A 14797-nucleotide genomic window follows, 5' to 3' on the forward strand; every position below is an offset into this window, starting at 1 on the left:
TCAAAAATGAGTTGCTGTCGAGTCGCCTTTGGAAGTTCAAGTTAAGTACGATTTCCCATGGAAACAAAAATTCCAAAAATGACTCGACAGCAGCTCATTTTTGATCGCATAGTATTATGTTGTGTAAACAACGTCAGGTAGACGTTATTTCGGTTTAAACACCAAAAATAATGACAGGATAATATTTCAATTTTATCAGTGTAAATCCGGGGGATGGTTGACGAATAAGTATAAAGTTGCACTTGAATTTGTTATCTCAGTGTCTATCTTTTCTTTAGTAATTGTTTGTAATTGTGTAATATTCGATTTAGATAAGATGCTTTAAATAGGACTCATCTGGGTTCAAAGAATTGCGCGTTTCATATTGGAGAAGTGTGAGACGCGTTCCTTCGAAGCTGACGTTATCAAGTTTAATTGCGATGGGCGGTTGATTTAACAATTCCTGAGTCAGAAGATTAAGTGACTGATAAGTGCGCCTGAATATCGCGAACCTTTTACGACCAGATTATTGGGATTATTTGAAAAAAACCGTAAGTAATTTTAAGATTGTTTTATTTTATTTATAGACCGCCTGCGTGCGGGATATTTATGCCGAAAGTATTTATGTTTGTTCTAGAAGTTCAAGATACAAGGGAAAAGTAATTAATTCGCCGTTTGCAACCGTTCCCGTCAAGATATTTCATTTATCTTTGTTGCGTCCGAAAGCTCTTGTCATTAGAAGACGAGGGGAAATTAATATTTTAGTTTTTAGTTTCCAATTGTATATGAAACCGAGCGTTAAAACTGCAAAGCCACGCAGGTTTGCGCCGGTATAAGTTTGATAAGAGACGTTTTGCCTGACCTGAGAAATTCCAAGAGATAATGGGGGTTAATTAGAAGGACGAAGTCTGAAATTTCATTTCGCCCATTTAAACGAGTAATGAACAGTAGCTAATTAAATGAGTTGCGATTAAGTCGCGATTTCATTAGAAGCGCGCTTAATTAATTGAAATTTTGTAGTATGTCCCCGATTTGTATGATGACCAGAGGCCGAGAAATTAATCAAAAAAGTTATAATTTTTGGACGTTCTTATCCGAATACACGGGTCTAACAATAAAATGACCGATTTTTATAAAAGCTAATGTCGTTGTTTAGAGGTGATTATAGTTTTGTATTCGTACCGCTTAATTTATGCTTCTGCATTAAGTTGACTGCACCGTATGTACAGCTTTTTGCTGCTTTGTGTTCCATTAATTATGAAGATGGATATTATTTCACTTTCCTACATTTGCGTTCCCGTACACACCGCTAATTAATTTGTGTTTTGTTGCTTTCATTCCTACTAGGGAAGCTGCAGTATGGGCCCTGCCTCGAATTTTGTTTTAGTGCTTCCGAAGTGACCGCCGCTGCCATGTGCTGAATTCGTCTGAATCCTGGAGCTGGCGTTTACTTTGATTGAGTTTACCCGAGACTTCCGCGACCGTTTCGCCACTGTCGCCGACCTGGACCAGGGGCATGGTCGTATTCCGTTGGTGGCGTTTGAATAATTTTGAATAATTTGTAATTTGTTTATTTTTCATACCAATTGTGCGCGGACCTACTACCGAAGAAACTAAGAACCGGCATCCAGGAAGATGAAAAGGGGCGGGGGGGGGAGATCATTTTAAGCGACCGGTATTAATAGACGTTACGGGTTTAAAAAAAAGCTACAAAAACACTTGAAAAGTGGGAATGACCAACAAAAAAATTATAAACTTGAGGGAAAGATGGAACAAATCCAGAACGGCGAATGTGAAAAACGGATCTACGATAATCGACCATTTACAAACGATAGAAAACGATGTGTTTTCAAAATAATTAAGGTAATTAGTTTAAATACAAGGACGGGGTATTGTAACAGGAGTCCGCCAATGGAGTTTATTTAATTTGAATTTCCTGAAGTTTTCGATTTTTTATGTGGTCGAATAGTTATGAGTGCGACCCTGATCAGTTAAACGCGTGTGAAAGTTGGAAGCGCCGAAAAGTAGCCGCTTAAGATGAAATTAACTACAATCACGCGATGGTCCTGCTGTTATATCCGCTAGTTATCAGGGTGCCGCGTGTTTTGTTTTCTGTCAATGCGGCGGAATTTTGAGTTTGAGAAGAAATACCAATTTGACTTACAATAGCCGTTCAATCAGGAGACCTAAGTTTCTGCAACGCCCGTTATTTCAGTCCATTTATGGGATGATTCGGTATTTTAAGTTGTGCGATCGGAATGACATCGTTATGATTTTCGTTTAAATGTAGGTAATATTAAATAATGAGAATCTTTAAGCTGAGTGCAAAAGTTAGATTTTAAGATTAAAAAGCTCTTTGCCATGCTTTTGCATTTAGTAAACCGCCACACCAAATTTTTAGTGATTTTTTTTCGAAACAACAAGTGGATAACGAACCAACTGAATTCTTCGTAGCTAACCCACGTTTGCGTTTATCGCGTTTACTCCGGGCCTACACGAAGTTCACAAACTAAACATGGTTTACACACTTCTCAGTTTACGAATAAGAGAACGGTTACTCCGAGACAAAGTAAATAACTTAGCCACGCTGATTGACAAGGCGCGTTCTATTAAAGAAAATTTTACAGATAAAGCAAATCTGCGAACTTCTCGAAGGTACACCTCATTCTCTATCAACCAACCTAATACGATTAAACCTAGATGTGACTATTGCCATAACTTATCTGAAAACAGATTGTAGGATATATGCTGTAACATAGAGCAGTGCCAATAACCTCTGCAGAACACAATGTTGCAAGCGTCAACAACAAACTGGTGCGCTTTGGATGTGGTAGACCTGACTACGTAAGGTCCCAATGTCCCCAATGTAAATCGATGCCATTAACCAGATGACCGAGACAAAACAGGGTTCCTGACTCCTTTCGGTATTTTCCGTTTTCGATGTATGCCTTTCGGGTTGCGTAATGCGGCTTCAACATTTCAAAGACGCGTAGATCCATTCCAAGTGGGATTATCGCACGTAAAAGTGCCTGCGTATATTAACAACCTCATTATCTTGCTCATTCGAGGTACCGGGTAACCCAATAAGACTGTTCCTCGGCCATATGTCGGGAACCGTTCGTCGTATGACTTAGGGTTAAAAAATTATTGGGTGAATCCGTTATGAAGAATCGCTGGAAAATATTTTCAAGTTCTAAAAATGACCACCAGAGGGCGTAACTGCCATCTTAAATTTTGAAATTGCATTTCCTTTAAATTTCGCATTATAAACTAAACATTCTTTTTTCACATTTTTAAAGAGAACCAGTTTATCATTTTCGTAAAAACAAAAACTCAGTTATTTCAAAAGCATAGATGGCGTGGGGCGTTCAATTGCTTTTGCAATAACCTGCTTTAACTTCTTAACCGTTTGGCCGATTGTAACAAATTTGGTAGGTATTGTTGAAAAGAGCATTCCTTGGGCCGCAAGAATCAACCATAGTTATATACTTAATTTAGTTGAATCCTTCTCCGCCAGGAGACTAGTTTTGACACTATGATCCAAAATCCTAAAAAAATCAAATGGAATTGTATAACTTTTTCATTAGTAGCCAAATAACACCCAAAGAGGCCAGTGCAGTGAAAACCGTTTTTCAAAATCTCGTTCCTACCCTCAAATATTGGGAAAATGAGATTAATTAATAAAAATGCTTAAATTGTATCTTATTTGACGTATTTCCGGTATTTGTCGATGGCGCGAAAGATTGTTTGGAAAAGGACCCTACACTTTTAGGTAAGCCTTGGAAAATTAAACAAATGAAACACAATGCATTATAAAATAATAACAGCCATAATTTGTAAATTATTCTGCTGTGTTTACATTCAGAAAGTGCAGTTTTTTGAATTTGTAATTTTTTCTAAAATGCCGATTTCTAACCAAGAAGCATTTAATATGCTGGCGACGATGGCTCGTGGTCGATTCGGAACGCAAATAGAAGATGTGAGCAGCGATGGTCGCATTTTGAATATACTCAAAATATATCGCCAGCATATTAAATGCTTCTTGGTTAGAAATCGGCATTTTAGAAAACATTACAAATTCAAAAAACTGCACTTTCTGAATGTAAACACAGCAGAATAATTTACAAATTACGGCTGTTATTAGGCAATTTATAATGCATCGTGTTTCATTTGTTTAATTTTCCAAGGTCTACCTAAAAGTGTAGAGTCCTTTTCCAAACAATCTTTCGCGCCATCGACAAATACCGGCAATACGTCAAATAAGATACAATCTTAGACCATATAGTACATGGACTGCTATTTGCCCTATGCTTTCAATACAAAATGGGTGGTCACGGATAGAGGGCACTGTAGTCGTGGGTATGTGAATCTCAGGGTAAACTAAAGTCGTATGAACACCACTCGAATCGCGTAAAGAGCAGCTTTATAGTAACCGCGTAGTACGGGAAGCTTTAAATACTCTTCATTATTTGCTATACGTCCACAAATAAGAATAAGATTGCTTTTTTGGAATATCTAGGCGATTAATCAATTGACGTTTGTTAATTTATAGGTTGACAGTCTCAAATCGTGTCTCATCGGACAACTTCGGACCGACTCGTTTACCCTGAAACTCACATACCCAGGCGATGTCCTTGACCATATTTTAGTTACAATTAACAGTCCATGTACTATATGGTCTAAGGATACAATTTAAGCATTTTCATTAATTAATCTCATTTTCCCAATATTTCAGGTTAGGAACGAGATTTAGAAAAACGGTTTTCACTGACCTCTTTGGATGTTATTGAAAAAGTCATATCTAAAGTCACTAGATATAGAAAGTACCGCAATCATCCGCCATTTTTGGGCAAATTTGCTGCCAACTTAAAAAAATTGAGAAATAAAATCTGAATGGCTGTCATTTTTTATAACCTAACTTCATTGTACTGTCATGTTTTATAAAAATATATACAGATATCTCCGAACAGGTGGAACAATCCCTAACATTAAAGTTTCTAGAATCTGGTAACATCCGCTATTTTTGGGCAAAAATCAAGCGTTCTCTCTCTAACACACGAGCCCAATGGATTGCGGTACTTTCTATATTTAGTGACTTTAGTCATATCATTCCATTTGATTTTTTAATTTTTTTTAGGATTTTGGATCATAGTGTCAAAACTAACCACCTGGCGGAGAAGGATTCAACTAAATTAAATATATTTTGATTCTCATTGCCCAAGGAATGCTCTTTTCAACCATACCAAATTTGTTAAAATCGGTCGAATGGTTAAGAAGTTAAAGTAGGTTATTGCAAAAACAATTGAACGCCCCACGCCATCTTTGTTTTTGAAATAACTGAGTTTTTGTTTTTACGAAAATGATAGATAAACTGGTTCTCTTTAAAAATGTGAAAAAAGAATGTTTAGTTTATTATGCGAAATTTAAAGAAAATGCAATTTTAAAATTTAAGTAAAGTCACTAGATATAGAAAGTACCGCAATCATCCGCCATTGTTGGGCAAATTTGCTGCCAACCTAAAAAAATTGACAAATAAAATCTGAATAGCTGTCATTTTTTATAACCTAACTTCATAGTACTGTCATGTTTTATAAAAATATATACAGATATCTCCAAACAGGTGGAACAATCCCTAACATGAAAGTTACTAGAATCTGGTAACTTCCGCCATTTTTGGGCAAAAATCATGCGTTCTCTCTCTAACACACGAGCCCAATGGATTGCGGTACTTTCTATATTTAGTGACTTTAAATTTAACATGGCAGTTACGCCCTCTGGTGGTCAATTTTAGAACTTGAAAATATTTTCCAGCGATTCTTCATGACCGATTTACCCAATAAGTCATATGACGAACGGTTCTCGAGATATGGCCGAGGAACAGTCTTATTGGGTCACCCGGTACATTTAAGCGACTTACGAAATGTATGTATTTGAGAGACTACTGTTCAAAGATGTCTAATATTATCTTTGTCATGTTTAAACTAAGTGCGCATCGTCAGAAATGTACTTTCGCGTGTACCTCCATACCAGATGGTATACAGGCTGATCCTGAAAAGACCCGTGCGATGTTCTATGAACGTGAGACAAGTGCTATCGTTTTTGCTTACCAGTAAAAATGCCTTATTCAAATGGGAAGAATCTGAACAGAACGCCTTCGCCCGGCTGAAACAACTGTTGACCACGCCTCCAATACAGGATGTCTCCCTACCATACATCACACAAAAATGTGATTCCACCTCTTTTTTTTCGCGTCTTATTCTCGCAATTATCAACTCCCCTGTTCTACTTAATAGCACTGAGAGTTGACCCCTGGGATCCAAACTCATTTGGCATTAGTATTACCTTATTAATAATAATCTGTATACCGAGTTTCATTACATATTCGTCTTCTGAGTTAAGAGAATTTGAACAACTGTATATTATAGAGCAGATGATAATGATATTGGTACAGAAAATCGAAACAAGATTAACAAGAATAAGAAAACCGATGGAAAAGTACAGTAAATACAGTCACAAAGATTACTTACATGTGTTATGTAGTCTTTGCTGCCGGCGGAAATTCTACCACCTCCCGTCGACATGTAATAACTTAAATCTATTGGTAACAAATTGACTAGTAACAACATTGGTAAAACTGTGATGGTGTGCACAGGTTGACCACCAAAGTTGGTGGTCGCGATCGCTCTCTCGGTTAGATACTTTTCCTTATGAATTTGTGCACAAAACCTACAAGAAGAGATTTTAACAGTGGCTTACACTTACAGTGTAGATACCGATACGGAGCTGGATCTCGAGGTTTTTGGCACGCTCGTAATTTATACAAGCACTCGCCTGACTCGCGTACTTCGGCCCAATATATGTGCGGTGTACAATACATATACCCCTGGTTCGCATCAAAAGGGCGAATCGTCAAATGTGAATTGACGTGCGTTAAAGGAACAGCAAAATATTCATTGCTGGGAAGCGTAGCGCAGCGTTCCGACATTGACAGTGAACGAGCTAGAAAATAAATTAAAAGCTGGTGCACCATTGGGTGGTAGTCCTTACGTTGTTCGAAACGTAGTGGATTTTCAAGTTTGATTTCAATATTTTCTTTTAATTTATTCCTTATAAGCAAACCAGAACGCACTGTAACCAATTTACGCGCCGAGCCCTCCAATGCTATATCAAAAACTATTCGAGTATATATACTCGGATGAGTCTACAAAAATCTTCACTTAAGACTGAAGAATGATAACCGGTAGTTTACCCTATGCTGGACTTCTGACGATGTATGTCGGAAGAATGTGCCGACTTTATCGACAGTAACAGGAGTTAATGACTTCCATCCGTCCACTTTAATACCCAGCTGGTGTATACGTAGTCTATGAGAATCACCATGTCTTCTTTTATCTAAAAATGTGTTAGCGTGTCATTTACAAATGTGGTAAAAATTCACCATGCGTTTTAAACGAGAATGGAGTGGTCTCGCCAGGCGATACTAAAATCCATCTATCGGTAACCTCCATGCACTCATCTGTTTGAAATGAATTGTTCATATCGGAAATTAAAGTTGTGAAATAAAGAGGCGAGCCCAGTTCGTTTTTGAGGGCGAACGGTACAAAAGGTGAACGACTACGGAATCCCAAATGACCGTTTGATTCCTTACTACTGTTTCGATCGCTATAATAATCCTGAAGCCAACGATCATGTACTTGGTTGTATAAGTCCATCAATGAAGAAGTGATGTTGATATTCAGAACCTCTTGAGATTCAACGTTGAGTTTCAAACGGTTTTTGACTAAGCTAGTTGTAAAGATGTGGTCCCAAACCACTGCGCACCTACAAAGTTCCAGAATTGTCTAAAAAAGACGTGCAAGACAGTAAACTTACTTCCACGGTTCCAAAAATGGTTCCCATCCTGATAACAATCGATTGTAGTAGTCTATACTTAGTTTACATTCTAACGCTCCCTCTACGGGACCTTCCTCCGAAACTTCAAATTGCCCAATGCGTTGCCGCATGTTTAGCTGAGCTAAAGAGACTTCTAATAAAGGTACGTCAGCGTCGCCACAGTCATCAATAACGCACAAAAATATGCAATCTGCTTTTACCTACGCGACAAAACCGTTTCCAGAACAGTGCAATCTCAATTAAGTACTTACTTCAATTGCAGAAATGGCCAGAGTGGCTTTGGAAACATTGTGATCCTGAGACGAAGGAAAGTTGTTGATAGGTACTGCGTTTTGGGTTAACCACAAGGCGGCGTCATCAAGTTTCGGCCACAAAGATAAGGCCCTAGCGCAATCCTCATTTGCAAAACCTAAAGCTTCTAGTTTCAACAGTTGATCTAGTAACAAACAAAAGTGCACACTACTAACAAAACAGACATAAAAGGGGTAATCGAAAGAGGTTAAGCAGCAGGTCAAAAAGTCATAATAGATTATGCTTGAATTAGGACTGTAAATCCTGACGAAGGATTTCATTGTTTACAACAAAATGTAGTAGTGCTGATCCCGGTTGTAACGGTTTATTTTCTTCTTTACAAAGTATTATTATTGTTCTCGTTTTTACTTGTTGAAAGATTCTCTTAACTTTTGAATAAACGACTCCATCTATTGTTGGAATGTTAACCACACCATTTTGCCGCGCAAATTGCTGGCGCTGTGATTTTTGGTTGTCAATTGTCGACCTTCATCTTCCTTCTTTTCTGAGGCGTTAGTTGAAAACGCATGGAATTTTACTTGCCATCATCCATATTTTATTTATATTAATAATTAGTGCACGGATGCACCTTTAACTACGTAGACTGTAGAGGATATAATTTGCGTTTTTTCTTCCGTATCGTAAGTACCGCCATTTGCATTTCATTTCCTTGAAGTGTACCTTTTCTTGGATGAAATTCACCGTTGTGTGCGAGTGCCAAGACCTTTGACACCTGCTGATAACGAGCGGCCATTTTCTAGAATTGGGTCACAGGGTCATGAACAAGGTTTGATATCGGGATTCGATTCTCAACAAAGAGACAACTTCCGTACCTCTTTAGCGTACTAATTAATAACTAAGTATTTTACCCCTTCTGGATTAAATACTATCACATTCAAGTAATTTGTTAACAAGACTTTTTAACCTGTTCTTGAATTATATGCATTAGCAACTGGAAAGTTAAATACCTACTTACGTTTCATTATGTTAGTTTCTTTGGGCGTGTCACTTTTACTTTTCAACATTTGCTTCGGCAGCGAGTTGAGAATTTGTAAAAACATTCTCATATCATGATAGGATAATCGAACCATTAGTGTTTGCAGCTGAACTTCCAAAGTTTGATTTTTATTGATTTCCATATTCAACGTGATGGGATCGATAATGGACAAAGCGGTCTCTTCCTCCATTCCTAGTATACAAGAATACATCTCGCAGTTGTTCAAATTGCAAGACAACGGCTTTTCCATTGCGAAAGGTTTGTAAGTCAAAACCGTGGTGCTCTACAAAAAAGTTTAAAAATGCACACCAATAAAAAAGCAGTAGCTACCTTGAAAATAACTGCGTTCGTATCCCACTGCGAGCTATCCTCAACGACGACAATTTCGCAATCGGTAATGTTTAATTTCAATTCGAAAGGGACTACATCATCTGTATGATCGGTCGGGAATGGTTTTTCTTGCCGGGCATTATCGTCTTCATTCGGATTTTCCAATATGTAGGAAAGCACTGCTTCCCACCAATCAAAAATGGCCATTAGGCGCATATTATTCAACAAAATGGTGAATTTAGTGTGATCTTGCCGTTTGCGACTGTGAATTTCAGCTTGCACTATTTCACTTTGCCGGTTGACAGTAAGAGGTTGCAAAATATTAGTATAAATATTCGAATACTGATTAAGCGAAGAACCTTGAGATCGCGTATCTATCACCACAACCTCCTGCGAAACCAAGTCGACATCTTGACTCAAGTTACTGTAGGATTCCACGATGAGGCGTGACTTGATGAAGTTGATGCGGGCTAAGGGTGATGTATCGTGCTTTATTTGAAGTCGTAAGATTACATTTAAGAGATCGAATTTTAGAGATGAGAGTATCCATACTTCTCGAATGTTTGTCTAAAAAATGTAGTCGCGTTAAAACATCTTAAGACATTCGACTTTTACCTCTGGAATTAAATTTGCCACTGGAGATGATACTGATGGCAGTATATGTTCAGTATTTTCACCTAAATTTTGACCCAATAAATTTTTTATGAGTCTATATTGACTTAAATCTAAAGCAACATCCAAAGTGGATAATTTCGCGTGCACACTCATGTCGGGAACTGAAATAAATTCAATGATCAATTGAACCTGTGAATTTCGATCATGATTATATGAGCTATCTAGTCCGAAGAGAGTAGTCCGCCTAGTAGGTGCTATTGTCACAAGATAAACTCAGTCACCCCGTCTCGTTCCTCTCCCTGCCTGATCCACCGCCTGTGGAGTCGTTGTGCTTAGAGAAGGGTCTATTTGCTACTCAGATGTGGTGGGAGGGTCCTTAGATTTTCCGACTGGATACCTCATATAATCAGGATCGCAGGTACAAACATAAAGGTAATAAATTATTTACTAAAGTAGGTGTTCACAGAACTGCGGTAAATCACCCTAGTATGCCTGTTAAATATGCACTCACATAAGTGGATATATATTTGCTTGGCAATCCTGATATTTTTATCTATTCTTTTTTTTATACAGGGTGGTGACTTGCGCAACGCATCATAGGGATTTCAATGTAAAATTCATAACATGCGATTATTGGCTCCCCAAATTATTTTTTGCGCGATCGGTCATTTCTGACTATTTACCATGGGTGTTTCCATGACAGTACGTAGAATTTACCAGTTGCTATGATTACGACGACGCCAAAATTACTTACCGATCTAAAAACAGAACAGCAAAAATACTTACCGACGCCTTTTTAAAAATCAACAGTCTTACATTACATTTAATCTTTAATTATTGTTAGGTACATTAAACGTACAACTTGTGCTGTTGTTTCCTATAGCAAGACGCTCATAAAGTCATAAAGGAAGTACAAAGCTAGTAAACTACATCAGACACATGCACCTTTTTATGAAATTATTAATTTCAATTTTGACAAATAAACTGGTTACCTAGAGATTGACACCATACCACTTCGATCATTTCGATTTATTCTGCTCGTTAATTTCTTAGTGCATATTTATATTGGTTGCATAATTTTAATTTCGATCGCGCAAAAAATGTTATAAGCACGTCGAACGTTAAGGGTTACCGTTCTCAGACAATAATTGGAGTCGTCGCTTCGCTCCTCCTCCAAACAATTGTCTTCGAACGGTAAAAATCCCTTACCGTTCTCCATACTTAATATACTATTAGAGCAAAAATGTATTAAGGTTTTTTGTAGAAACAAATTTTTTACGTCAATAAACCGTATTAGTTTTCAATTTTTTGCATAATAAAGACGGAAAATTGGAAAAATAAAACCCCCATCTTATCAATAATCTGTGATGCCATGGAATTTTCTAAAACAAAAAGATATCCAATTATCAATTAGCAGCCGTTCGAAATGGATTTTATGATCGACTTGGTTACTGTCTTGCATTTAATGGGGACTTATTCGAACATTTATTGTAAATTGTTATATTAGGAAACCGTTTTTAGTAATTTGGTCTTTCTTTATGTTGAATTCGCTGTTCTAAATATAATACTTTTTGATAGAATTTGATTTGTTTTATAGCAGACATTCCATGGCATGACGGATCTTGGCGTAGCTTTTCTATTATAAAATTCCATGGCATCACAGATTATTGAAAAGATGGGGGTTTTATTTTTCCAATTTTCCGTCTTTATTATGCAAAAAATTGAAAACTAATACGGTTTATTGACGTAAAAAATTTTTTCCTACAAAAAACCTTAAGACATTTTTGCTCTAAAATAATTTGGGGAGCCAATAATCGCATGTTATGAATTTTACATTGAAAACCCTATGATGCGTTACGCAAGTCACCACCCTGTATATTCTGGCTATTGTAGCCAGTGCGCGCATCGAATTGTTTTGCAAAGCGAAACCGCTTGCGAGTTCCGAGCACTCCTAAAAGTGCTCGAGCGGTTTATCGCGAGCGCTCGGAAGCGGAAAAGGCACTCGCTAGCGGAAAAAGAGCTTTCGAGCAGAAGAAATCGGAAAAACCGCGGTTCCATGAAAACTCTTTTAATCACTCATCACTGGTCAAGTTTAAATTGCAGACTGAATGCAAGTAGGTATACAACGCCGAACCTGGACCAATTCAAGATCGCGTGCCACCTGGTGATGACCTTGAAATGTGCTCACCTAAGGTCAACGACCCGTTTTTGTGGTGTCAAATGAGAGCTTCAACGTCATTTTTTGGCGATGTCAAATTACATTTTCAAGGTCGTCCAAAGTCAACGAGCAATTTTTGCGGTGCTAAATTACATTTTTTCAAGATAATCCAAGGTCGCCCAATGTCAATGATCCCATTTTTGGAGGTGTCAAATTACATTTCCAAGATCATGACCGCGTTTTTGCGGTGGTCATCCAAGGTCAATGACCTCATTTTTAGGATGTCAAAATGAATGCAATGAACTCTGTGGTATTCAAATGTAGAGGTACAGTTTCCCAATCTTAAACGGAAAACGGTATAATAATAATAAAATATGGTGCAAGAATCAAAATGTGACCATTAATAATTAAACTGTGTTTGAAATTTCGGTGTGTACTGCCACTTTTTGTCCGGCGTCAAGTTCAGAAGAAAAAGTAATGACACTTTAGTCCCTTAAATGAAAGACAAAACAACAATGAGAAATTAATCCCTTAATTTGAGATAGGACTCTCACGAACTCTGGTTGAATGGATTTGTTTAAATTTCAATATCACAGTACCCATTAGTTTAGTGAGTGTATAATAATTGAACCCCTAAACATGTTTCAGTATTTTACATCTAGAAAAGGAAGCGTGGATTAATGTCTTTAGTGTGATATATTTTACATACGCTTTGTCCATCTAAAGATTCTTTGAGGTGAGAAAGAGATCAAGACCCCGTTTGCCCCAGGAAATAGATTCGATAGGTATTTACTCTTCAAAAAATGACCTTGGAAAGTATTTTGCACTTTACTTTTTGTATAACCTTGATTTATCTATACATTTACCTTCAAACCGTAAAAATCGGGTCATTGACCTTGGACAACCTTGACCTTGAAAAATATAATTTGATACAGTAAACATGGGGACACGGATCAGTCATGATGACCTTGAAAGTAAAATTTCACACCGAAAAATGGGGTCGTTGACTTTGGATGATTTCCAAAATGTAATTTGACACCGCAAAGGGGACCATTGATCTTAGATGACCTTGAAAATCAAATTTAACGCAAAAAAAATGGAATCGTTTCCCTCGTATGACCTTAAAATGTAATTTGAGACGGCACAAAGATGGGTTATCCGTTATAGACTTTGGATGACCTTAGAAATGCAATTTGAGACGACATAAATATGTAGTAATTGACCTTGGTAACCTTGAAAATGTAATTTAACAACGCAAAAAATGGGACCATTGAATTTGGAAGACTAAAAATGTAATTTGACATCGCAAAAAGATGGGATGACTGACTTTGGGTGACCTTGTTAAGTATAGTCCGTTAGCTTATTATTTTGTTTAACTGAATTTATTTTTAAATGCATCCAGTGTGATTACTCAACCAACAATAAAGGTCAACTTAATCTCTTAATGCACAAGAATTCCAAGGACCTAAAGTGTGCCCAGAGTGACTATGCAACTAATAAAGACAGTTTAAACAACTTTAAAAAGTCATTATGCAAACATATTGACGAGGGCGTACATATTTTACTCCTAATAATATTAATGCTAGGACTAGGAAAAAATACCGGTAGGCACGAGATCCTTACCCCATTCTCTTTAAAATGAGCCATCGAAGTCTATACAGTTTAATGAAAAATAGTAGAGCATATACAAATACATACAAATTTTGAAATGGGCATTAGTTTTACTTTTATTCGAACTGTTTACATATGGAAGTTTTTATAAATGCTTTCGTAAATAGCATTGCGCATTCTCTACATTAGAAATTTCATTGAATACCTTCATAAATAAAACATACAGCATGCGTTAACAGTAATTTTGAAACCGATATTAGTTTTAGTTTCATTCAAGGTGCCTACATATGATATTTGGTTTAACTGCTTTCAATAATAAGAAACCAAATTTTGCAACTAGTGTTAGATTTGTCTTTATTCCAAATGCCTATGTATACAATTTCATTTAAATGCCTTCATAAACAAGAACGTTGGCATTGCGCATGCGCAAAACAACATTTTGAAAATGTTAATTTTACTTATATTCATAGTGTTTCCATATAATGTTTCATTTAAATATCTTCATAAATAAAAAAGTTAGCATCGCACATACGTTAAACCAAAATTGGTAAATATGTAAATGCACAAGAATTCCAGGTTTGTACAATGTGCACTGTGTGATTTTACAATCAATTATAAATCCAGTTTCAAAAAAGAGAACTGTAAAAATCATCTGTTGACACACAAGACTTCCAAGGATTTAAAATGCGCCCAGTGTAATTACGCAACCAAAATATTTCTGGCTTTAAAATGCAGGTGTTAACCCACAATACACTTACCTAGCTGTGGTTTGTGTGATTACGAAATCATATCTAATTTTAAAGCACCGAGAGGGCGGGCTGCGTATTGGCATTCTGTACTATTATTCAGAGCAGCTCTGGTCTGATTCGCAGTATACTATGGCTTCACATTATGCGCAATTTGATAATAAATTATATACTGCG

General features: G+C 36.9%; 1 protein-coding gene and 1 long non-coding RNA gene across 2 annotated transcripts in view; both read right to left on the reverse strand.

The window, feature by feature from the left end:
• Nucleotides 1–14797, reverse strand: part of LOC116176351 (vacuolar protein sorting-associated protein 13D-like) — a 48311-nt gene that overhangs the window by 8936 nt on the left and 24578 nt on the right. The window contains exons 26-35 of the mRNA XM_031494870.1: nt 10106–10266; nt 9491–10057; nt 9140–9443; nt 8124–8308; nt 7852–8072; nt 7418–7800; nt 7229–7371; nt 7027–7180; nt 6753–6978; nt 6507–6705 (exon numbers count right to left, since the gene is read on the reverse strand). Coding sequence (XP_031350730.1) covers nt 6507–6705; nt 6753–6978; nt 7027–7180; nt 7229–7371; nt 7418–7800; nt 7852–8072; nt 8124–8308; nt 9140–9443; nt 9491–10057; nt 10106–10266 — 2543 coding nt within the window. The remainder of the gene's footprint in view (nt 1–6506; nt 6706–6752; nt 6979–7026; nt 7181–7228; nt 7372–7417; nt 7801–7851; nt 8073–8123; nt 8309–9139; nt 9444–9490; nt 10058–10105; nt 10267–14797) is intronic.
• Nucleotides 132–6497, reverse strand: LOC116176354. The gene is made up of 3 exons (XR_004146430.1): nt 6087–6497; nt 5897–6027; nt 132–3008 (listed from the first exon to the last, which is right to left on the reverse strand). It is a non-coding gene; the product is annotated as an uncharacterized LOC116176354 (long non-coding RNA).

This window comes from Photinus pyralis, unplaced genomic scaffold (assembly GCF_008802855.1).
Source record: "Photinus pyralis isolate 1611_PpyrPB1 unplaced genomic scaffold, Ppyr1.3 Ppyr1.4_LG7, whole genome shotgun sequence".
Taxonomy (NCBI): Eukaryota; Metazoa; Arthropoda; class Insecta; order Coleoptera; family Lampyridae; genus Photinus; species Photinus pyralis.